This window comes from Anticarsia gemmatalis, chromosome 23 (assembly GCF_050436995.1).
Source record: "Anticarsia gemmatalis isolate Benzon Research Colony breed Stoneville strain chromosome 23, ilAntGemm2 primary, whole genome shotgun sequence".
NCBI lineage: Eukaryota > Metazoa > Arthropoda > Insecta > Lepidoptera > Erebidae > Anticarsia > Anticarsia gemmatalis.
This window is the reverse complement of record NC_134767.1, coordinates 7,670,413-7,694,852: the sequence shown is the minus strand read 5'-3', so window position 1 is coordinate 7,694,852 and position 24,440 is coordinate 7,670,413. Positions and strand designations below refer to the sequence as shown.

Genomic DNA, 24,440 nt, shown 5'->3' with positions numbered 1-24,440 from the left:
CAGGTAGTATGGACGTTATAGTATATTTTATTTTACATACAATAAATACATAACATACATAGAACTACTAATTGATATTATAACAATCATTTTTACCATCACAAATGTTAATTAAATGATTTAACAAAGCTTACAGCTTCAATATTGATATAACATAAGTCACTTCAGTTAAACAATAAAATGAAGAAACTGTTTGAAAACCGGGTGGCATCAATCTGTTATATCGGAAAATATAAGAAACTACAATTTGCTTTATATTACTGCATCCGTAAGCCGTAGTTCCCAGTTGTCAATTTCATTATTTACTTTTAAATTATTCATTTGACTACAATTTAATTTTGTGGTTTCATTTTGTATATAAATATTTTAATAAAAAAACACCAATATGTGTTCATTTAAGCTTGAAAATATTTAGTCCCTAAGCCATTCTTCAATAACAAAAGCGGCACCTTTTTCAGCAATCATCATAGTAGCCGCATTCGTATTACCACGAACTATTAAAGGCATGATCGATGCATCTATCACTCTAAGATGAGATACACCATAGACCCTCAATCTGGGGTCCACTACCGCATGCCTGTCCCATTTAGGACCCATCTTACAAGTTCCTACAGGGTGGTATATCGTCAACGTGTACTGACGAAGAAGGCAAGTGAAGTACTCAACACTACCCCATTTAAAATGCCTACACGCTGGCAAATGCTCCTTAACAATGTAAACTCCTCGAGATTTGAAAGCTTTTGTATTCTCTATATCCAAGATTCTTTGAGCAACTTTAATCATTGGCGTCATGTCAGTCGGGTCACCAAAGTAATTAGCATAAATGAGAGGAGCTCCATGAGGGTTCGTGGCGTTCAGTAACAGCTTTCCTCTACTCTTTGGAGTCAAATTTTGTATCCTCGTGTAGATACTGTCGTAAAAACAAGTAGGAAAGATCTTCGTACCATCGAAAACCTCCGGTTCAGCCAACGCGTCCTTTAAATATGAATAATGCATTCCAATTTGGACATCAGGCGCTGGTAAATCAGGTTCACTTTTAAGAAAGATTCCAACATTAACTGGACCATTTGATGACATTGGACCGTGTTTCAATTTCATTTGTTTATATTCTTTTGTTTCTTCCACTATTTCTTCACGGCCTACGAGCGTGGAAGTCTTATTAGACATCGCCATATAGATGCCTAAGAAACTCGTATGGTCTTGTAGATTTTCACCAACCGCCAAATTTTGTTTCACATGAATGTTAAGTTTCGAAAGATGTTTTTTAGGACCTATTCCCGACAGCATCAGTAGTTTCGGAGTATTGATACTGCCTCCACTTAAAATGACTTCTTTGTTGGCAAATGCTGTATAAATTTTACCATTTCTTATGTATTTGACGCCGTAAGCTTTGTTGTGTTCGTCTATTAGTATCTTGAAGGCCTCGGAATTGACCCGAACGGTAAGGTTCTTTCGTTTGTAACGTATTGGTTGGATGAAGGCATTGTTTGTGGAGACTCGGACACCGTCTTGGGAGAACGTTTGGGCTTGAATGACGCCTAACTGTTGTTCCGCGTTGTAATCAAGTAGAGGAAGGCCCATTTCATGTAGCCCTTCTACCATCATAAGAGTCGATGGATCAATATATGGGAACCTCGCCACTGACTGTTCACCATCAACGCCGTGATATTTACGATTCAGAGCTTCAAAATTTAAGTTTTTCTCTGATTTTTTGAAGAACGGCAGCACCTACATTTTAATTTTCTATTAGTCCAGATATTTATTTCGTGCATTTGTGGGGTTTTATCCCGGCACCAATTTTGTGTTATAATATGCGTGATTTAGGCATGCGAGGTTTTATCACGATGTCTTCCTTTACCGTTAAAACGAGTGATTTCTATTGTGCAACTAACCTAAAAAACTAATTAGGTAACCTGTTGGAAATTAACGGACTTTATTTTAATTAGTAACTAGCAGGCAGGCCCGGCTTCTTCCGAACATAGTACAATTTGATCCCGTTGATTCTGTTCGTGCATTAATTTTGATTCTATCATTCATTTTTATTTATTTGTCAATTTATCTATATAAGTATATATTTAGAAGTATATAAGTATGTTTATCAGTTATTTGGTTACCATAGTACAAGCTCTGCTTAGTTTGGAATCAAATGACCGTGTGTAAGTTGTCCAATAATATTTATTTATTTATTTATATTTATATATAAAGATTAACAGTCAAGTAAGAAACCCAAAGCTTTAAGCATTACAGATACTTAAATGTATCTGAATTCATGTTTCTCACACACCATTTAAGCTCCGCATTTAAGATTTCAAAGCAAAATACCTATGTGCAAACCAAAAGCCCACCAATTGCTTCGCTTAGCACTATCTATGAAAACACAAAAATATACATTCAGCACAGAACATTTTTTTCTCGTTCACCGTTGAGACAAGAAATACAATCTTAAATAACTAACTGTAAAAACATGTCGATTAAAAAGAGTAGCCAAAACCAACCCTAATTTTCGTTGGCTCTCTAAAACATGCACTAAAACTGTAACATTGACAAGCATAAAAGCATTGTGTTTTTGAAGCCGAATCCATAAGTAGGTACTACTAACATTTAGAGCCTATCTAGAATAACTGGGAGCATGATAAGAGCCTGGAAGCGGCTAAGTTCGGTAACGCAGAATCTAGGCTGACTTATCCTTTCACAATGGTACTCTCAAACACTAGGCAAATCATTCAGCCTCTACCTGCCACCAACTCGTCTGATCTATATTAACCATATTTAGCTGTAAGGCGCTCACCAGTCGGTAGGCGATCAATGAGTTAAGCAACCCTTGGTGCGGTCATTTTATAGATGGGTGACAGTTTAGTGTATTTGAACACAGCATCTCTCCGTGCTTCGGAGGGTACGTTAAAAGTCAGTCCCGGTAGTTATTCATTAAGATAACAGTCGTTAAGCCATGTCAAAAGCTCTCCGGGCGGCTTGAACCGCTTTGACACTAGGTTGACCACTAACCATACAATATTACTATTTTACCATGCAGATGAATGACATTCTTACGTCTTTATAGCTCCAGCCAGGGTTGCCGAGCGCCGCCCAGCCGTCGTAGTCCAACTTGTTACCTCTCACGTACACCATGGAGTTGATGGAACTCGAACCACCCATTACTTTGCCCCTGAAAAGTGCGTTATTATTTATTGAGTCTAACCAATACACCCGTCAAATGATAGCTGGAAGATTCAGACCTACATTGACATGACAACGCAATGTAATTTCGACAGAAGCGTATTAAGTGACTTAAAGAATACAGTGACGGTGTAAAGATGTAGGTCTGTGCTGTGTATCACCATGATTATTCATCACTGAGTGTTGGCAGGTCTTCGCATGATTAATTATTGTATCAACTATTCATTATAAATATTTGGCGATTTAAAAGAGTGGCCGTGATATTCTTGCTAGCTCTTTTTATAAGCTCTACCCCCTTTAGATAGTAGTCAAGTAGTGGTAGATTCAGTAATTGTTACGACTATTATAAGTAACGTTTAAACTTTAGTATTGCATGTTTAATAAGTAAATAATAGTAAACGAGAATTAGCGCGATCACGCATTCTACACTCGCCGAAACGTAAAGCCTCTGAGGTTAATTGCGTTTTCGCGAATTCCCGTAGACTGTTATAGGTGTCAAAATTTTACTTATAACCCCCGCTTTCTGATGTACATTTAGCGGTAGTTTATCAATAGCGTTAAAACTCATTAAAAAAAATGTTTGAATAGTTCAACTACCGCTAAATGTGCCTCAGAAACCGGGGGTTAATGATTTGATTTAGATCACCTTGGCCAAGAGCATCGTCCTCCAGGTCTGGCGAGACAGCTCTTGCCATCAGGTTCAGTAGAATACTTCCAGTCGATGTTGGAACCTAACAACGATGTGGACAGAGCTGGCACCAGCGTCACGTCTGGCTGTTCCATACCTGCTTCGAGGAGAAGGACCTGGAAATGGACAAATTACGTAGTTATTTTATCAAACGGTTTGTGGTCAACCTAGTGTAAAAGTTGTTCAAGCCGCTCAAAAGGCCTTTGATATGGCTTAACGACTTCTATCTTAATTGAAAACAACCGGGACTGACATTTAACGTGCTCTACGTAGCACGATGACGATCAGTTCAAATACAAATATGCGGTCACCTATCTATGGAATAGCCATGCCAGGTGTTGCTTAACCTATAGTTTGTTTAAAGGCCTTTGGGCGGCTTGAACCACTCTGACAGTAGGATGACTGACTATACGATAAGAGGAAGAAGTTGAAACATTACAAATAATAATAGTGTGCCCCTTTTTAACTATGATCGCAAGTTTGATTCCTATGATAGGTAAAGTGAAAAGATTTGGCAGTTACCCCTCCTAGTCATAATTGATTAGCAGCATAAATAGCATGTGTGTAAAATTAACTCATTTGGCCTCTTTAGTGATAATTGTATTTAACAAACAAATTATCTCCGCTATTACAATCGAAATTATATAATTAGTGCACGTATTAATTAACTCAAATAAACACGAAATTATAGCTTACTAGCTGACCCGCGCAACTTCGCTTGCGTCACATAAGAGAGAATGGGTCAGAATTTTCCACGTTTGTAACCCTTTTTACTGTTACTCTGCTCCTATTGGTCGTAGCGTGATGATATAAAATATGCTTTTTTTTCACGAAAAATATTCTCAAAATTATTTATATCTCTTAATATAACGAAGTCGCGCTAAGGCATATCCGTCATTAAAACAGTTGCCATAACAACGGAATTTTGTTATTTCAATGTCATTATAATATTTATTATTCGCGACTTCGTTCGTCACTTGAATTTTCCCGGGAAATGCGTCATTTTCCCGGGGTAAAAAGTAGCCTATGTCCTTTCTCGGATATCAAAATATCTCCATACCAAATTTCATGCAAATTGGTTCAGTAGTTTAGGCGTGATTGAGTAGCAGACAGACAGACAGACAGAGTTACTTTCGCATTTATAATATTAGTATGGATAAGCAAGATCGTAAATCATATTCAAACAAACATAAAATCATGCCTTCTTCCCATAGAGGTAAGAAAGAGGAAATAAAAAAACAAAGGAAATTTCAACAAAAATCCATTTTTTTATAAAGTAAGACTTCAGTTCCACGATTCTTTACCACTACTGACAACCGGCTGACAATATGACAATCGGTTCAGCGCCTCTTGCGGGCGTCGTAGGAACTATTTTTGCAGTACATTTTAAATGTCAGATCGATACTCGAAAGAAACAACTGTACAGAATCGTGCTACTGATTCATCAGCTTAGCCTTCCAAACTATGTTGGAGTCGGCTTTCATTCTCACCGGATGCAGCTGAATACCAGTGTTTTACATGGAGCGAAGGCCTATCTGACCTCCACAACCCAGTTACCTGGGTTATAACACAATACCCGTCGGTAAGACTGGTTGTCAGACTTTCAAGCTTCTGATTTCTGTTAACGACTGTCAAAGATTTGCCTTCATGCAACTGATTCCAAGGCGAAATTAGCATGTGCATAATAATTCATAAATCTTAAAAGGATATTATTTACATAATTAAAACAACACGTTTTCATATAATTAATAAGCCGTTTACGTCATTTAAAACACGCAAATAATTTGTAGATCCTGTAATTATAAAACTATTAATCGACTGAGGCATAGAAACAAAAGGTATTAACAACCAATATGATTTCAATTGAGTTATTAAATTATTATTAAACTATTTATACTATGACGAATGATATTCCTTGAATAATTCCACTAAAAGTATACCAATAGTATAACAAAGGTCTGTTTGTAAGTTACTCTTTCACGAACTGCTGAACCAATTTTAATAAAATTAAGCATGCAATTGATGAAGACACGTCGTGAAAGTAAATACGACAGAAGCTACTTATTAAAAAATAGAACCCAGGAAACTGAAACGGAAAGAAGTTGATTATACAGTGAAATATATTGTTCATTAAGACTATGTACGGACACCGTGTAAAGTGGGATTCTGAAAACCAGCGTTCAAAATGACATGAAGGTGCAAAAAGCCAACATCACGTGGTATTCCCAGGCGGTCACCCATCCAAGTACTAACCACGCCCGATGTTGCTTAACTTCGGTGATCGGACGAGAACCGGTGTGTTCAACATGGTATGGACGTTGGCGACAGCCGAGACGAACTTTATCAACAGTATATGTACGAAAAGTTTTTTCCTTATCGCCAATAACAGCAAACAGTTCATACAATTTGTGATAGCTGTCGCCAACGTCCATACCATGTTGAACACACCGGTTCTCGTCCGATCACCGAAGTTAAGCAACATCGGGCGTGGTTAGTACTTGGATGGGTGACCGCCTGGGAATACCACGTGATGTTGGCTTTTTGATAACTTTTTATTTATTTATGTACCTAATAAAAATAGTATTCTGATAATACTTATTTTTAAGTTAGATATTAAGCATTCGCGATGTATTTACTTAAATTATTTTTTTTCAATCAAAATAGTCTAAGAGCTGACAATATAAAATGTAGTTCGTCCAGTTATCTAGCAAATAAGTAATTTAAGTTCCTAATTTATTTTTTAAATTCTTGACACCTATTCTATGTATTTACTCAATGCTAACAAATGAGTGTGTGTATTTTGATTTTGTGAATTTTTCTTTGTGTTATTAACAAGTTACCTTCATTATTATTCACATTTGCAAGACTTGCCAAATTGAAGCTAGGGTAGTTATCAAAGTCCCTATTTTTTATTTGATTTTTCTATACACACTATACACTTTCGAATTTGAAATCAATATGACTGATTTGTGGCGCTCACTCTACCGATTGGTAATACATCAACAGCCATATGATTGCAAATACAATGGTAAACCGCTAAATATTAACTTTTTACATGTCATTGTATTCGACACGAAAACCAATAAACCCATCATTACTTCTACCAAAAAAAATTATGGGGAGATAATATCTCTACATAACAGAATAAAAAAGCAAAAAGCCAACATCACGTGGTATTCCCAGGCGGTCACCCATCCAAGTACTAACCACGCCCGATGTTGCTTAACTTCGGTGATCGGACGAGAACCGGTGTGTTCAACATGGTATGGACGTTGGCGACTAATATTCTCAAATTAACATACAGTTGGCGCTAGCGATGACGACATCAAAACCTGATTCCAATTTACGTTGCTACAGCGTGTGGTGGTTCATCACGCTACCGATAGATGGCGTCAAATGTAAAATTCGGATATGCAGGAACAAAAAATTAACAGTTTATAGAACTCACTTTAACTATCGTTGCTAGGAGATAGTCCATCTAGAGCACACGTTAGAATAGCGTCTAGTCTAGTCCACGAAGAGAACCTGTCAAATTTTTATAAATTTATGGGTGCCCTTCGGAGATAAGGCTAGGTGCTATTCAAACGGGTGCTCTAGATAGACTACCTCGTTGTTGGTTTTTCACTTTTGTACATGTTCTTTCATTTTATTTAATTCGGTTCAAGTATTATTCAATGATCACATTTAGGCTTAGTCCAAGAGCTAGCGACTTATTTAATTTATGGTTTCTTCTGTCCAACTGCTAGATAGACTGTACTTCTCAGAGAAGTACAGGTACTGTCTTCCTAATACTGTGTTTCCCTAAAGTGCTAAAGCTCATAAGCATAAATAAAGCACTGAATATTCCAAAATGTGGCCGACTATTAGTAACAAAATGTATACATATATGAATATATTATTATTTTATTTTTATATATTTTTAAAATAAGCGACATGGAACACTAATAACTGTTAAGAATTTATATGGACAGATATCGCTTCTCAAAGTTGAAGCAACTCAAATTAATAACCCGACGTTTATAGACTGCGAACTACACATTTACTTGAAGGCAAAACGTAAAGAAAATTCTTAATACACAATTATGCAAAAAGCCAACATCACGTGGTATTCCCAGGCGGTCACCCATCCAAGTACTAACCACGCCCAATGTTGCTTAACTTCGGTGATCGGACGAGAACCGGTGTGTTCAACATGGTATGGACGTTGGCGACAGCAATGACGAATTATAGGAACTGTAGACACGGACTGTTTTTTATTACGTAAGAATGAGTCATATAAAATCATATAATTATGTATGTTATAATGTTTTAAACTTACTCACTTTATTATTCTGTGCCGAAACCAACAGTTGATATAGTTCGCCTCAATCGTCGCCAACGTCCATACCATGTTGAACACACCGGTTCTCGTCCGATCACCGAAGTTAAGCAACATCGGGCGTGGTTAGTACTTGGATGGGTGACCGCCTGGGAATACCACGTGATGTTGGCTTTTTGCTTTTTTATAGATCGTTGTCTAGTTTACACTTTCGTGATTTCTTTAAATTTATGTAATTCTGTTCAAGTGTTATTCAATGTTTATATTTTTGCCCTAGCCCGAGAGCTAGCGACTTATTTAATTTATGGTTTCTTCTGTCGTTCTCTAGGACTGTATTATACTGTATAGAGTTCAGCTAACACCGTGTCTCCCTAAAGTGCTAAAACTAGATAACATCTATACTAATATTATAAAGCTCAAGAGTTTGTTTGTTTGTATGTTTGAACGCGCTAGTCTCAGGAACTACTGGTCCGATTTGAAAAATTCTTTCAGTGTTAGATAGCCCGTTTATCGAGCAAGGCTATAGGCTATATATCATCACGCTATGACCAATACGAGCAGCGTACCAGTAAAAAATGTTACAAAAACGGGGAAAATGTGACCCATTTTCTCTTATGTGACGCAAGCGAAGTTGCGCGGATCAGCTAGTCCTAAATAATATTTAAATTAAAATTATTACACCGCAAAATTTATAAGACACTCATTTGATCACAATGGAAATACAGAACTGGTACGCCTCTATTTCGTATTTCTATACTAGTATGTGTCTTGGACATTCCATAAAGAGAGGCTGACTTGACTGGTCCTCAACTTCCTTATTATATGAACAGATATTGCTTCTTAAAATTAAAGCAAGTCAAATAAATTACCCGATGTTTACAGAGTGCGAGCAAGACATTTACTTTAAAAAAAAGTTAAGAAAATTCTTAATACACAAGAGTGCAAAAAGCCAACATCACGTGGTATTCCCAGGCGGTCACCCATCCAAGTACTAACCACGCCCGATGTTGCTTAACTTCGGTGATCGGACGAGAACCGGTGTGTTCAACATGGTATGGACGTTGGCGATAGTAGAAGTGAACTTTATCAACTGTTGGCAGTTATGAGCATAACAAAAAAATCTATTTGTGCGTATACAGTTGACAAAATTTGATTCAAGTATCGCCAATGTCCATACCATGTTGAACACACCGGTTCTCGTCCGATCACCGAAGTTAAGCAACATCGGGCGTGGTTAGTACTTGGATGGGTGACCGCCTGGGAATACCACGTGATGTTGGCTTTTTGCTTTTATTATTTTGAGGGACTATTAGATTTCGTAGATTCGTTCATTTAAATTTGGTTGTTATGTACCTATCTATCATTTAATTTATTTTGCTACTGTAAAGGCGCAATCAAATGTACCTTTTATAATTGGACCCATTTTTTTAAACCTTTCTTTTCAACATAAATGGCTATCAAATAATACATTCTCTCTGCTCAAACGAGAAAATGGTTTATGTTTACTTATTGATGAACACATTAACACGACTCTCTATTACGAAATTAACTCATTTTAGTCAAAATATCATCCTGTTTTTTCGAAACAATCCTGATGTGGGTTGGTTTTTGTTTGAGTAAGTCATAAAATTATTTACATAGGCTAATAGCTAACAACGTTAAATTATAGGTATTTGTATACAGGGTGTAACAGACAGGCTACCGAAAACGAAAAAAAAATGATTCTAGACATGATTCTGGTGCTTATGGCGTTGAAAATTTTCATCGCTTTTTTCATGATTTTTCCGATTTTTTATGCGTTTTTTTTATTTTTTTTCGGTATTATTTCGTTAATACTACACAGTGCAACATGAATATGAGAAAAAATCCGTCATATTACTGTTTTTCACAAAAAACAGCAATGGATTAAAACAACGTATAAATTCGCTATCAGCTGTCCGCGGCCAACGACACCGCGCCGGCGGCGGCCGGCCGCGACGGTCGACGTACCTACGCGCGCCACACAGACACGATTACGCACACAGCTGTCAGCCTCACTCTCACTAGTATGCAGCGTTACTTAGTATTTGTTCTTCTATGTTAAAAATGAAAATGACATAATTATCCCGCTCTCCGATAAAAGGTACATTAATAAGATTTAAAATGTGTGATATCTTATTATTATTACACGTACAAATACATACAGAACGACAAAAAATCCTATTGATATTCTTTAGCGCTATAAAAATCTCTAATAAACAATTTAACAAGTATTGTCGCTTTGTTCTATTTGTTCTTGCAAACTTATTATTCTATTCGATATTTACACGCTCATTCATACAAGCGCGGTGCGACTTGAAAAGTAGATGGCCGTAGTGACGCGTGACGCCGCGACCGCGCGTGGATGTTACATAGACGGGATGCGACAAAATGAATGCTAAGTAATTCTCCGGGGATAATGAATTATGATAAGTTAGTTTCTCTGATAAGAATATTAATGGATATTGATTGTTATCATTGTTATGTACCTACATTTTTTATGGTTTAATTAAATAAACGTTTCGTGTTTATTTTATTTACTTTAATCTGATTTTATGTTATTAAATATCAAAGTAGGTATTTTAAACTTACATCAATAATGTTTGTAATGTTATTCGGTATTTGAATAAAACTACAATGCAACGAGTAACAACTGTGACAAGTAAAAATAGTACCTAATGCCACATCAATATTTTATTCAATCTAATCTCTCGCTGGGATCCTAACTCGTCGCTCGTCACCAAATCGGCGGCGCGCGCACGGACGGCGCGGAGGGAGCGGGTGGCGCGGGCGAGGGGCGGCGCGAGTGAGCGGAGAGGCGCCCGCGCCGGCGGCTCTCTTTGATAGTTCGAGCAATTCGCTCGCGGAAGACGGAAGCTCTTCACCGGTGTCGTTCGTTATGTCCTATTCGTCGTGTCGTGTGTGAACTGTTGTTTATTATTACTTGTTATTGTTTCGGTTTTGAGTTGTTAGTGTTTTTATTGTTATTATTTTTGTTGTTATTGTTTTCGAAGTGCAGTTGTGTTCGTAAATAGGAAGAAATGTTGATGTGCTATGTATGGTGAAGCACGTGGAAGTGCACGGCGTGCTCTGCACCTGTACGTCCGGATCCAAAGGTACCTACTCAAACTCTCGCCATACACCAGGTAATTGCGTGTTGATAGACATTGATAACGAATTTTATTTTAATTGAATTCGTTTTAGCACTTTCTTATTATTGGTTACATTTTGCTATTATTGTTTGATTTCACGTAAGCCAAGTAGGTATCTACCTACTTACAATTTTACTATGAGCTATTGTAACATACGAGCGTACTTACGATACCTACCATAAACGATACATGAGATTGTTATCTAATAATACATACTAGTGAGCGCATAGACGTGGTGGTACGCGTACGTACCGCTGATTGTTGGCAGCTCCTCGCATGATCAATTATTGTATCAACCACATTGTAAAACTTTTGGCGATTGAAAAGAGTGGCCGTGAGTTTCTCGCTAGCTCTTCTCATAAGGCTCTACCCCCTTTCCGAGCTAGTGGTAGATTCAGTAATTGTAACGACTATCGTAAGTGTCAACATTTGACCTAAATGAATAAATGATTTGATTTTGATTTTGATACCTACGACGCGTCGCGACATGTCGTCGCTCAGCGCGCCGCCGCCGCGCCGCCAGAAATCTCGTAGGCATGCGCGGAGATATATCGCGTTGTTCACTATACATTGAATGCTCAAAAATTACTAACTCGGGAACCAATCATTTCGGAGAAAAATGGTTGAAGTAAATTTCGCGCATTTAGTGTCACAAAATGAACACTGAAGTTTTCGGTTAACCGTCGTTTACACCCTGTATATTTGTCTAGTGTTTATTTATAAGACTGTCTCGTAGTGACGCGGTGATACCGTCTTTCCGGTTACTACAATGTATACTTCTGAATACAACTACAAAGAAGGCACACCAATACATTTAAAAGGTTTTAATAAGAATTATCAAAATAAAATACAAGGGAAATATTGTCATAATATTTACTTAAATTCGAATAATAAAATAAAACGTTGGAGCGACGTTACTTACGTTTTTTCATTTAAACGTAAAGAAATGTTCTTACGCGCCGCGAAAGTATTCCCAAGTATCTTTTTTAAAATTTAAAAAAAAATCAAATTAAACTCTGTACCCTTATCATATAAAACTGCAAAAAGCCAACATCACGTGGTATTCCCAGGCGGTCACCCATCCAAGTACTAACCACGCCCGATGTTGCTTAACTTCGGTGATCGGACGAGAACCGGTGTGTTCAACATGGTATGGACGTTGGCGACAGATGAGACGAATTTCGTCAAATGTTGGTGGCAAAAATGATATTGATTCATTTACCCCCGGTTGCTGAGGTGCATTAAGTGGTAGTTTGTCTATTCAAACTGTCATTTTTATATGGGCTTAAACGCTATTGAATAGATAAAGTACTGCTAAATGTACGTCAGAAACCGGAGGTTAGAAGTGCTGGCACGGGATTTCCTTGTGTATATAGTATTCTTAGAGTATTTTTATATTTTATGAGGCCTTGAGACGTGCACATAATTAGCCATAACTGTTGCTTATGACTTACATCTATAACAACTGTTGGTTGTGATAACCATAGCTATTATAAAGAAAATAGATATATGTACAATGTACATGTTCCCAGTAATGTTACTAGATAAGTATTATTATCACGCTATAATATGAATAATTTGGCCTTGAGTGAGACTGAAGAAAATATCTAACCCACACACATGAATAATAAATGACTCATACTAACATAATAAAAAAACTGTCCGTGTCTACTGTTTCTAAAGTTCGTCTCAGCTATCGCCAACGTCCATACCATGTTGAACACACCGGTTCTCGTCCGATCACCGAAGTTAAGCAACATCGGGCGTGGTTAGTACTTGGATGGGTGACCGCCTGGGAATACCACGTGATGTTGGCTTTTTGCTGTTTTTAATTGTATTGTTTCTTTGTAAGTTCCTTGAAATGTAAGGACTCACTTTTTCTAGTTAAGATTTGCAGGACATGATTAAAATTTAATAAATTAATTGATTTAAATTTAATATTCACGCTTAGGTAAGTGTTAGTCATAAAAATTAGCGAATTAAAACAGTTTGTTGAGAGGGTAGAGCCTTATTATAACAGCTAGTTAGAAACTCATAGCCACTATTTTCAATAGCAAAATAAATTATCATTCAGCCAATGTAATAACACGATCACGTGAGGAGCTACCAATAATTAGCCACGTAAATAAAACGTAGTTAAGTAATAAAGAAAACTAATTATAACAAATAATCATAAAACAAACTTAAGAGAACAGTTGCAAAAACGTTTCTTCCATCCAAAATGTATCTGACGGTTGAACAGATTTTAATAGGGTTTTCACTGAAGAATAGAACAGGTTATAAGGCACGGTTCAAGCTTTTTCGGCCTCTATTTTTTGCGAAATCGGAATTTATTTGATAAGCATACAAACGCAGTTTTGCGAGCATTAGCTTTTACAGTATAGGGATATTAACATCAATAGACAAAAGAAAATTTAGGCGCCCGTAGCCAGTTGCGCTCACCAGTCGGTAAACGATCTGTGGGTTAAGCAAACCTTGGCGCGGTCATTCCATAGATGGGTGTCCATAGCATAGTAGTATTTGAACAGGGCGTCTCTGTGCTTCGGAGGGCACGTAAAAAGTAGGTCCCGGTTGTTGTCAATTATTTTAAGATAACAGTCGTCAAGCCACGTTAAAGGCCTTCGGGCGGCTTGAACACTAGGTTGACCACTAACTATACGACAAGAAAGAAAGAAGACAAAAGAAAATATCTAAGTAATTAGGCACGTAATCGAAATTTGAAACGGTCTAGTCCGTAATTTTTTATAGCGTTCAATAATTTTAGCACGAGTAAAAATGTATAAAATAATTACATTAAATAAGGGACTGGCGCTTAGACTATAAAAAAAAATCATTTATTCTGATCACCTATAACAACTTGGTTAAAGTGACACTAATTTCTATTACATGTAAATGATTTAAGTGCTCGATTTAGGCGCAAAATCAATGTACAATAAATAAAACAACAAAAGTATTTTATTTTATAACAACTCCGGTGACGAGACCAATACCGTAGAACTCTTAAACGAGAATAAGAACAGATTGAGTTATAAGTTGTTCTCAGACATACAAAATTATTTAATTCAGCGATATTTCGACTGGCAAAAGCAAAAAGCCAACATCACGTGGTATTCCCAGGCGGTCACCCATCCAAGTACTAACCACGCCCGATGTTGCTTAACTTCGGTGATCGGACGAGAACCGGTGTGTTCAACATGGTATGGACGTTGGCGACAACCCATACAAACTTTACGAACTGTTGGCGCCCTAATGCTATTTCGAGGAGTAGGTTCAAGGTTTCCTTGACGTATCATTGCCGCATGGTCTTCGTATCGGCAAGTGATAAAAAACCACTTTGTATAGGTACAGGCGTAAAGAAAGATAATTTTGTAGGCTCGTACGATTAACCTATGTATTCTGTATAGAGGACTAATATACATCCTACTAGCAACTACGACAAGTTATGTATGATTCTGGGGTTTCCATTAAAAATATTTCACTGAATTTTATTGATTAAAACGTATTCCCATATAGTTTCACCCGTAAAATATGATCTCGTGTTACTCCCAGCCCAGGCAATTTGTAGCGAAAAAATCTAGTTTTATTTTGTTTTTAAGCGTGAATTTTCAGTAAAGTACAAAAATATTAATAGTTTATTATAACGCGGGGCTCAAAATATAACAAAACTCAAAATATAACATAACAAGCAAAAAGCCAACATCACGTGGTATTCCCAGGCGGTCACCCATCCAAGTACTAACCACGCCCGATGTTGCTTAACTTCGGTGATCGGACGAGAACCGGTGTGTTCAACATGGTATGGACGTTGGCGATGACTGAGCTCAATTTTGCGTTCAGTTTACGCTTGTCATGACGTCGTCCAATTCCAACGGCCATCTTGCGATGGTACCGTGCGTAGTAGTTTGATCATCTACCGGTAGATGGCGCAAGCCAAAATGTTTTACGAAAATTATTAAATTGATGTGTATAAGCTCTATTATGGAGCCAAGTGTTCGTATTTGTTTATACGAGAGAAATTGGTATTTCTTTTCACTTAATGATCTCCTAATTTTGCAAATGTGGATAAATTTATAGATACCTTCCAATGTTTATTGGCAGACAGTCTATTAGCGACCACACACCCAGCAGAGCCGGCGCCAACCACGATGAAGTCATATTGTTCGTCGTGTCTGTCAGTATCGTGTGAGTGGTGGCGCAGCTGCTCCTGTATCCTGCGGTCCTCGGAGTCTCCGAACAGCTGCACCAGCAGGCTCAGGTACATCACCCCCCATGATGAACACGCGGTCACGTGAGTTTGCGCTGGACACACCTCTGACAGATTTAAAGGCTGCCAAAGCATTGTGCCTGGAATTAGGTAATGTTTTGTAGATTGCTTATCTAATTTGTAGAAACTGAAGGTGTTTTAATACACCATTAATAAATAAACCTAGATGTAAATAAATGCTTAATACTTATGCAAAATTAAAATCATGCAGCGAAAAACAGAAATAATAGAAAAGCATAAGCAGTCTAATTTTATTAAAAATAATTTCGTTTATAATTAGATAATTATTGTCATATTTTTCACAACAACCAATACCAATGAAAATAATTTAAATACCTCGCTGTGTACGCTTTAAATACGACTGCACCGCCTAATGAGAATTAATTTGTTAAAAATACAAACCTATTACAATTCAAAGATAAGTAAAATAGGTGCACCTTTAATATAAAATGATAACAAAAATAATTATTTCAAGTCAATATAAATTAATTGAAATAAGATAGCGAACATCACTAAAATTTATTGGCAACGAATAATTAACTCGTAAATAACCTCATTTTTGAACGATGAAAAAAACATGGCGCCTGTTACAATAATTTGGAATAGGAATTGAAATGGAGAAATTGAATTCTATTTTAAGAACGTTCTTATTTTGTTTTTCTATGGAACTGGTTTTAATTAATTTAAATTAGTTTAGCCTGCATTTTCTTGGATAAGACATGTAATTATTTGATGTATCTGGCATGTATTTCTGACGTAGGTAATTCTGTTGGTAAAAATAAAAATATTAGAGATATTTCGATTTTGAAAGTTAACTCTTTTTAGAGATTTTAAAGCGATGCCGCGAAAATAGCTGAATGTTTTTTTGTTTTATTTATAAGTTACACAATTAATTTAATTTTTGTTTTTCGCGCCATCTATCGGTAGCGAATGTTACCACGTAAGCTTCATGTCCGGTTGCCAACAATCATCACATGTTTCACATGCTATGAAATTGTCCCATGAAAATACAAATTTATATAGGAGCATTTCTCAAAATATTTGACCATACTCTCAAAAATAGTTTGAAAATAAAATTCATATATATTGGACATATTACGCTAAATATAGGTAGTTTAAACTATTCAAATTCTGAATTTGTGATTCATTTTCTGTTTTAGAGATGTTTTATATAAAAAAACTGTAAAATATTAGTTAAGGGTAAAATAAAAGTTCTTTTTTTGTTACTTGGAAATCAGTGTAGAATCATAAAAACTCACTCAAATTGTTTTATGTTTTTATATTTTTCTATGTAGATTATAACATTTTAACATGTTGAGAAAAGAAAAATTGTGAATAATGTAATACAATATTTTTTATTGGCACTACATCTGCTTTTTTGTTACCGTTAACACTTTCTACTCACAAAGTTTTGTTTTTCTATTAAACTGAAAAGGAAGAATGCTATATTTCTTATTTATTATAAAATATCTGTCATAAAGTTAATTTTAAACCATTACTTATTGTCTTTAAATTTAAAATAATAACAATATTTAACATAATTATTAGCTTTATTTAGGGACAGTAACAAAAATAGAAGCTTCGGTAACAAAATTGGAAATGTTAGGCTTAGCATACACATACTTCAAAAATCAATACAAAATTAAAAAAAAAATACGAATGTTTTAAACATTCCAAAAATAAAAGGTTCATCAAATGAACTAAAGGAAATAAATAAAAACTTGTGCCTACTTATTTATCACCTTATTTTTAACAATACATTACAATCAATTAAAAATATATATTCGCTTAGCCTTTGTTCCAAACTATGTTGGAGTCGGCTTCCAGTCTCACCGGATGCAGCTGGATACCAGTGTTTTACATGGAGCGACTGCCTATCTGACCTCCACAACCCAGTTACTTGGGTATTAACACGATACCCTTCGGTAAGACTGGTTGTCAGACTTTCAAGCTTCTGACTACTGTTAACGACTGTCAAAGATCTTCGAAAATGGCAGCCGGGACCCACAATTTAACGTGCCTTCCGAAACACGGAGGAACTCGATATGTATAAGATGGACACCCATCCACGGAACAACCTTGGCAAGCGTAGCTTAACCTCAGAGATCGATCCGTGCGGCTGTTGTTAACTAAGCCACGAGCTCCTCAATCAATTAAAAATCCATTCGAAAAATAAAGTAGGTACTTTAGTGCTACGGTCAGCCGATTCTACCCAGCAACCGTTTTTATTTTGTAATATTTATATAGATATATATATTACATATTAGTACAATACATTTATTGTAGTAGTATGTAATCGGCATTATCAAGTTTGGTGCTCGTTTGAAAATGATGCCCTATTCATGTTAGATCCTATGTAACAATTTTCAAATTAAGCAATATCAACGTAACTTTAGAAAGAGAAAGCAATATTATGCTATAAGAGTTAAAAATAAACCTACAACAAAATTTTTATGAGATGTGTACTTGGCTTTATAAAATCCTTTTTTGTTACCCCGCGTTCCGATTATACGTTACCACGCGAAAGTAACAAACACAGAAGTAACGAAATGAAGGTTTTAGATATTCAAAAAATAAAATTTCCGTTAAATTCTAACAGTTGAAACAAGTATTTTGCATCAAAATGTAGTGCATAAAACTAACTGTTAACCAATTTTAACAAAATATTAAATCACTATGAACTTAACTTGACACAACGTAACAAATCCTGGAAAGAATTTGTGGCAGTGCAGTGTGAAGTGTCTGGTCGCGGTTGCTATTGACTCAAAAATGTAATTTCAACAGTATGGCCAAGTTAAATGTCATCTAAAGTGTTTTCCACGAGTAAAAACACTAAATAATTTAACACCTTTTGAAAAAAATCGATACGATAATCGGTAACAAAATCTGAATTTTGTTTCGGAACTTTTTATGGGACAATATTAGATTTGAAATAAAATAAACAAGTATAGCATGTTTTACAATAAACTCAATATTACATGAATTTTAATACATTAATCAGTGTTTTAGGATTAAAATATATATCTAGGTTCTTAGAATTTTATGAAATTATATGAATTCGAAATCACTGCGGTCACCATGGGACAAACTGTTTTCCATACTACGAGAATTTTGATATTTTAGATTATTACGTTTTAAAATTAACTAATCAATTTGTACGCTATTTTGATATTTTGTCTGATAATTTAATAATATTGATGAAGTAATGACAATCGAATATATTAGTTGTAATATCATATTAAAAAAATAATCAAAAACAAAAACATGGGACATTGTGATAGTGGATGTGGTCAAAAAAATTGAGAATTGCTCATAGCCAGTCTCTCCACAAGGTAGGAATCAGACCGTAAGGACCACAAATACTTGTTACTTTACTTTACATACATACATATTTATATTGTTAAAACTATTTGGCGATTAAAAAGAGTGGCCAGGAGTTTCTTGCCAACTCTTCTCATTGGCCCTACCTTCCGAACTGGCGGTAAATTCACTCTCTGTATCATTGACTATCATAAGTGTCAGCATTTGACCTAAATTATTTGATTTTGATTTTACTTGTTATTTACATTGGCACAGATATCCTGTGCAAGCAGTACCATAGAAATTAATACAAAACTATAAATCTTCATGGTCCGTGCACATCAATATCGCTTTATTTGCCTCTGACGAAAAAAATTAGAAACGAGGGACGAATGGACCCAAATTGTTTTGTAACTAGTTAAAGTAGAGCAAAAAGTATGTAGTCGACTATTTCACGATTATATTTAACGGCCCATTAGCTCAGTTGGTTAGAGCGTCGTGCTAATAACGCGAAGGTCGCGGGTTCGATCCCCTCATGGGCCACGAAAAACTTTTAGTATTTTTTTTCTTGATTAGTCAACAATACAATTTAATATTTTTACATGACGTATTTCTTTTTTATCGTTTTATAAAGAAATATAAAATGTTTATAAAAATTTACGCGTTTATAATCCCATTTATTTTTTGCCTCCCAAATTGAAACACTTTAAATTGCAATACAAAACTATAAAATATGTAAAATTTACTATTGCCATCTCTTTACAATCATATATATTTTTGCCAACTGAAAAAGTTTACTCACTAAAGTTACAGCCGTTCTCGAGACGTCAGCACTAAGACAACAAACAAACTAATATGTACTTGTACGCGGTTGAACATTACTGTTGATGTTCTCGCCTCTAATTATTTGATAAATAATTGGCCTTATTTAACGCTGCAAGTATTTTATTTTCACTTTTTTTTCAAGTTACAATTATTATTAATGTTTTAATTTTCCCTCATTTGGAAGGAGACCCTTGCCCAGCAGTGGGACAGCAATGGGTTATTAAAAAAAGAGAAAATAAGTTATTTAATAAAGAAATTATGAACAAATCATTTATGTAGACTATTGATAATTGAATAAGGTTTAAGTATTATTTTTCAAGTCTACTTACTATTTATCCTTTAAATTCTAACATAGAAATTATTAAAAAAAAAATCTTTATAAATATACTGTTATTTAGTAATTACATTTATAAATAGCATATAAAGTAGCAATAACGCATTTTAAACAGCTGATTAAATATACAATACGAAAGCATTTTATATTTATATCAGTACAATACAAAACAACAATAAAGATATATTTTGCCAGTCTTATTACTAGTAAATAAATAAGTATCGTTAGTACCAGTTTTACGAGTTGCAGATAAGTATCTTATAAACTATCTAACGGATATACTGATATAATGTATGAAAAGATTTGTCAGTTTTGTATTTGAAAAGCTAACCAATACTTAGCCGGAAATAGTACTGAGACTAATTTCAACAGTTTGAAAATCTGTCTACCAAGTTGTTACTAAAATGTGCTAACATATTTCAAAGTCAAGGTTTAGAAGCCTGTTCTATAGCGTATTTCAATTGAATTTAATTTAATAGGTAAAGCCTTGGATGTCTTCCCTGAAAACCCGCATGAAAGAACGTTAGATAATTAAGTAATTTATTCAAGGGTACAAATAATAACTATTATTAAAATTAGTCATTATCTAATACAATCATAAATGTAAAAGTAACTAGTATGTGCGTCTGTCTCTTCATTTAATCCACTGATTCGTTAAAGATGTCATTGTTATGAAGGAAGCCTAGTTAGGTAACAGTTATTATAACGTAGGACAATAATTTAGATCGAGACTCGCATAGAAAAGTACGTTGCAATCTTCAGTACTGTTCATTCAAATTGTGGTCAATGACGTCACGGAAGAAGTCCTGTATCATAACCTAGACCTTTAACATTAATAATATGGGGGACAGCGCGTACGCAGTCCCCACTACCAAAAATTACGCATCCGAGTTATCCACATTAGGGATAATCGCAGGGGTCAACCCAACCGCAGTGCAATGGAGGGGTCTCGCCCTGGGGGAACCGCCTTCATGATCACGGTGTCCCCTATGCCAGGTAAGTATGCCGAAATTCCCGCCGACCGGGGTAGTCGTGCAGATTTGGAGAATCTTAACACCGCGATTCAGAAAACGGACGAAAATGCACAGTGACATCTATTGGCAACACGAGGTACTACTTTGAGACTAGTAGTGCCATCATTCCGAAGTAGCAGTGGTGATTACAACTCTTCGAAAGAATTCGTAGGGCCCAGCGCAGACAGACCGGAATAATCCTCGCGCGGTCTCGAGCATTTTCTTTACGGCTCGCGGATGCTCGAGCATGCTCGCGACTGCTCGAGCCTGCGCGAGGAAACCTTTCTAGGTTACCATTTTTCATTAAACAGGCCAGTTTTCGTGAAAATTCGTCAACGATGGTAGACTGGGCCATGATTATAATTGCTCTTTTGACTGAAGAAGAATAAAAATGACGTTCTCTCTCTTTAAACTCAGTAACAACATTGAAATTTTTCGTGTTTCGCTCGCGCGTCTTCGAGGATGCGCGGGTATCCCCGCGCATACTCGAGGACGCGCGAGCATTTTTTGTCAGGTTCAAGCAATTATGCACTTTATTTCAATTAATATAAAGTTGATTTTCAAGTGCGTTAAAAAAATCCTCTCCGCTGCGCTCCTCTTGGTCTGCGCTGACCCTAGCGATTTGTATCATGGCCTCATTTAGTATTCCTGGTTGGCATTTGAAAATGTATTTTACGTGTATTGCTCACTAGTCTCTTACCCCATTAAATGCGAAATGCGAAGGCTCAATATAGAAACACCGACACGTTCAGCAACTAACTAGATCTCCCAAAAAGCTAACAAAACGTGTTATAATATACCCAGGCGTAAGCAGAGAATAAGGTACACTATTGTGTACATAATAATATACAAACTTCTTTAGTTCCATTTAAAATTATTAAAAAACAATAGACAATACACTAACATTAAAAATCACAGGTAGAGAGATTAATACTCAATAAAGGATCTTTAAGCCAAAACAAGAATTAAATTACTTGTTTTCTTTAACTAATTATTAAAACCCACACTGGAGTCATGATTTTAAAAAAGGAGACGTGTAATGCTACTACGCTGAAAAAGCAAAAAGCCAACATCACGTGGTATTCCCAGGCGGTCACCCATCCAAGTACTAACCACGCCCGATGTTGCTTAACTTCGGTGATCGGACGAGAACCGGTGTGTTCAACATGGAATGGACGTTGGCGATGGAAGATGCGAACTTTATCAACTGTTGGCGCGCAAACGTTATTTTAAGAAACATGTCTAAGGTTTCCTGCACGTATGGAATGAAATCATGGCCGGATGGTCTTTGTATTAGCAAGTAAGAAATAAACAATGTTTTATAAGTATAGGTGCTTTGAAAAATAATCTTGTATACTTAGAAACACCAAGACATTCTATGAGAGACGGATGCTCAACGGAATTTTATTGCAGTAAAAATAAACGTTACGTGATAGTAGGTACACAAAAAGACAACATCGCTTGGTATTCGACCGACAATTTGTAGCGGAAAAATACTTAAATGTGTTTCTTTCTATTTATAGGCCTATTCTTCATAAATACTTTAATACGTTAAAAAATGTAAGCAAAACAAGGTATGGACAAAAGTTATCTCGTGTTAGCACTGCTAATGGTATTGATAATATTATAAATTTTGCCACCAACATTTGACGTAATTCGTCTCAGCTATCGCCAACGTCCATACCATGTTGAACACACCGGTTCTCGTCCGATCACCGAAGTTAAGCAACATCGGGCGTGGTTAGTACTTGGATGGGTGACCGCCTGGGAATACCACGTGATGTTGGCTTTTTGCACTTTTATGTGATTAGAGTTTAACATTTTACTAAACGATTTTTTAAACATCAATTAATTGTTTACGGTCAGATGACTACGAGACTTTTATCATTATTCAGATCAAGTTTAATCGCACAGTTTTTGTTTCATTATTATTATATAAGTATATTACATTATTTTACCAAAACATTTAAGAGTTATGTAGGTAGTCACACCATCGCAATTTTTTAGTTAAAATTTTATCATAATTATTGTAACCTCCGATTTCTGAGGTACATTTAACCATAGGTTTATATGTAACCATAGGTTTATCTATTCCATAGCGTCAAAACTCAAACAATATAGATAAACTACCGCTAAATGTACTCAGAAACCGGTGGTAAATCTTTTTTAAAAAAATGTTTATAGGCCGGGAAAGGACTCTAGAAGATATTTACAAACCATATCGGTTATGTCTTGCAAAAAGGTCAGGAGCGTAGTACTCGTAACCGGTGGTCCTGTATAGCAAGATATTATATACATAGATATTATATTATAGGCATAGTTCGCTATAAAAGGGATATTTTTAGAAATTCCATTGAAGTTGTGTTCAAATAATGAATTGAAATTTGCAGTAGCGTTACTTAGGAATTCTCCACACAAAAAAAGAACTAGAAGAGAAGTCATTTGTAGCCACAGTAGACGTAAACTCACCAAGGGTGGCAATTTTACAAAAATGGTTGTCATTTTGAAACTACATGAGATAGATTTTTTTTAAATATTTTTTGAGAGTCAACACAGCTCGGCCTAGCTCTGGTTTTCGTTTTGACGATGAGTTTTGGGACACGTTGTAGATGTGATTTGAGGCATAATAATTTTGTTAGGGTCGTATCAAGTAGCGTTATCTGGTCTCTGCCTACCTTTCTAGGGAGATGCCATGATTTTAATATACGTTATTTTGTTTATTCGTAGCCTCTTCGAATGTATTTATGAACTAAGGTCTGTCCTATACAAATAGATATAGTATGCAAAAATAATTACAGCTTGTTTCAATAAATCTACAGCACCGGAAAATAATTTGCACTAATAATCACAATCATAATTGATTATTCACTTAATACAAAAAGATTTATTGCAAATACAGCAAGAAATTTGTTTTTGTAGTAAAGTTTTTGATCAAAAAGATTCGCAGCCGGTAGGATTCGAACCTACGCTCCCAGAGGGAATCTGATTTCGAGTCAGACGCCTTAACCACTCGGCCACGACTGCTTGATATCAGGTTGCTGAATTAGTAGGACAGTTTCCCAATCAGTATACTGGATTATTACTAGAGGTTTCTAATATTTTTTTATTTCACCAAATACTCCTCTTTCGTTTTATGATTTGTAACTACAAATCATAAGGAAAGTAACTAGTTTCCTTATATTTTGTAGATATATGTTTAAAAGAATATTGAGTTTAAAATAGTCTGATTGAATAGTTGCAATTTACTTTTCAGTTCATTAAAAAAAAATCGATATACATTCAACCTACTTCTTTATCTATGAAAATTTTACATATATTTAACGGTTAGTTACTCAACAATACTTGCACTAAGCT

The 24,440-nt window shown here is 35.7% G+C and overlaps 1 protein-coding gene and 16 non-coding genes across 17 annotated transcripts; 6 read left to right on the top strand and 11 right to left on the bottom strand.

Annotated features, from left to right (window-relative positions):
- Positions 1-4: 4 nt before the first annotated feature.
- Positions 5-19,815, bottom strand: LOC142983140 (glucose dehydrogenase [FAD, quinone]-like). The gene is made up of 5 exons (XM_076130004.1): positions 19,717-19,815; positions 15,429-15,694; positions 3,821-3,978; positions 3,049-3,163; positions 5-1,728 (listed from the first exon to the last, which is right to left on the bottom strand). Exons 2-5 carry the CDS (start codon positions 15,687-15,689, stop codon positions 412-414), a joined length of 1,851 nt encoding a protein of 616 aa, XP_075986119.1. The 5' UTR covers positions 15,690-15,694; positions 19,717-19,815; the 3' UTR covers positions 5-411.
- On the bottom strand, positions 6,067-6,185 carry LOC142983298 (5S ribosomal RNA). Its single transcript, XR_012960063.1, has one exon. It is a non-coding gene; the product is annotated as a 5S ribosomal RNA (ribosomal RNA).
- On the top strand, positions 6,283-6,401 carry LOC142983297 (5S ribosomal RNA). The gene has a single exon (XR_012960062.1). It is a non-coding gene; the product is annotated as a 5S ribosomal RNA (ribosomal RNA).
- On the bottom strand, positions 7,021-7,139 carry LOC142983296 (5S ribosomal RNA). Its single transcript, XR_012960061.1, has one exon. It is a non-coding gene; the product is annotated as a 5S ribosomal RNA (ribosomal RNA).
- Positions 7,953-8,071, bottom strand: LOC142983277 (5S ribosomal RNA). Its single transcript, XR_012960044.1, has one exon. It is a non-coding gene; the product is annotated as a 5S ribosomal RNA (ribosomal RNA).
- LOC142983294 (5S ribosomal RNA) lies at positions 8,236-8,354 on the top strand. Its single transcript, XR_012960060.1, has one exon. It is a non-coding gene; the product is annotated as a 5S ribosomal RNA (ribosomal RNA).
- Positions 9,128-9,246, bottom strand: LOC142983293 (5S ribosomal RNA). The gene has a single exon (XR_012960059.1). It is a non-coding gene; the product is annotated as a 5S ribosomal RNA (ribosomal RNA).
- LOC142983310 (5S ribosomal RNA) lies at positions 9,344-9,462 on the top strand. The gene has a single exon (XR_012960075.1). It is a non-coding gene; the product is annotated as a 5S ribosomal RNA (ribosomal RNA).
- On the bottom strand, positions 12,396-12,514 carry LOC142983292 (5S ribosomal RNA). Its single transcript, XR_012960058.1, has one exon. It is a non-coding gene; the product is annotated as a 5S ribosomal RNA (ribosomal RNA).
- LOC142983291 (5S ribosomal RNA) lies at positions 13,049-13,167 on the top strand. Its single transcript, XR_012960057.1, has one exon. It is a non-coding gene; the product is annotated as a 5S ribosomal RNA (ribosomal RNA).
- On the bottom strand, positions 14,443-14,561 carry LOC142983290 (5S ribosomal RNA). The gene has a single exon (XR_012960056.1). It is a non-coding gene; the product is annotated as a 5S ribosomal RNA (ribosomal RNA).
- Positions 15,042-15,160, bottom strand: LOC142983288 (5S ribosomal RNA). Its single transcript, XR_012960054.1, has one exon. It is a non-coding gene; the product is annotated as a 5S ribosomal RNA (ribosomal RNA).
- On the top strand, positions 19,384-19,457 carry TRNAI-AAU (transfer RNA isoleucine (anticodon AAU)). The gene has a single exon. It is a non-coding gene; the product is annotated as a tRNA-Ile (tRNA).
- Positions 19,816-20,915: 1,100 nt separating the features above from the next.
- Positions 20,916-21,077, bottom strand: LOC142983320 (U1 spliceosomal RNA). Its single transcript, XR_012960084.1, has one exon. It is a non-coding gene; the product is annotated as a U1 spliceosomal RNA (small nuclear RNA).
- A 1,073-nt stretch (positions 21,078-22,150) lies between these two features.
- LOC142983316 (5S ribosomal RNA) lies at positions 22,151-22,269 on the bottom strand. Its single transcript, XR_012960080.1, has one exon. It is a non-coding gene; the product is annotated as a 5S ribosomal RNA (ribosomal RNA).
- A 487-nt stretch (positions 22,270-22,756) lies between these two features.
- On the top strand, positions 22,757-22,875 carry LOC142983287 (5S ribosomal RNA). The gene has a single exon (XR_012960053.1). It is a non-coding gene; the product is annotated as a 5S ribosomal RNA (ribosomal RNA).
- A 1,153-nt stretch (positions 22,876-24,028) lies between these two features.
- TRNAS-CGA (transfer RNA serine (anticodon CGA)) lies at positions 24,029-24,110 on the bottom strand. The gene has a single exon. It is a non-coding gene; the product is annotated as a tRNA-Ser (tRNA).
- Between the last annotated feature and the right edge of the window lie 330 nt (positions 24,111-24,440).

Excerpts from the sequence above, each read along its gene's own strand:
- LOC142983140 (XM_076130004.1), bottom strand. The coding sequence starts at position 15,689 with ATGCTTTGGCAGCCTTTAAATCTGTCAGAGGTGTGTCCAGCGCAAACT. Across the intron at positions 3,979-15,428 it reads CTGCCAATAAACATTGGAAG|GTCCTTCTCCTCGAAGCAGG; the intron begins GTATCTATAAAT and ends GTCCATTTCCAG. Across the intron at positions 3,164-3,820 it reads GGACGATGCTCTTGGCCAAG|GGGCAAAGTAATGGGTGGTT; the intron begins GTGATCTAAATC and ends CGCACTTTTCAG.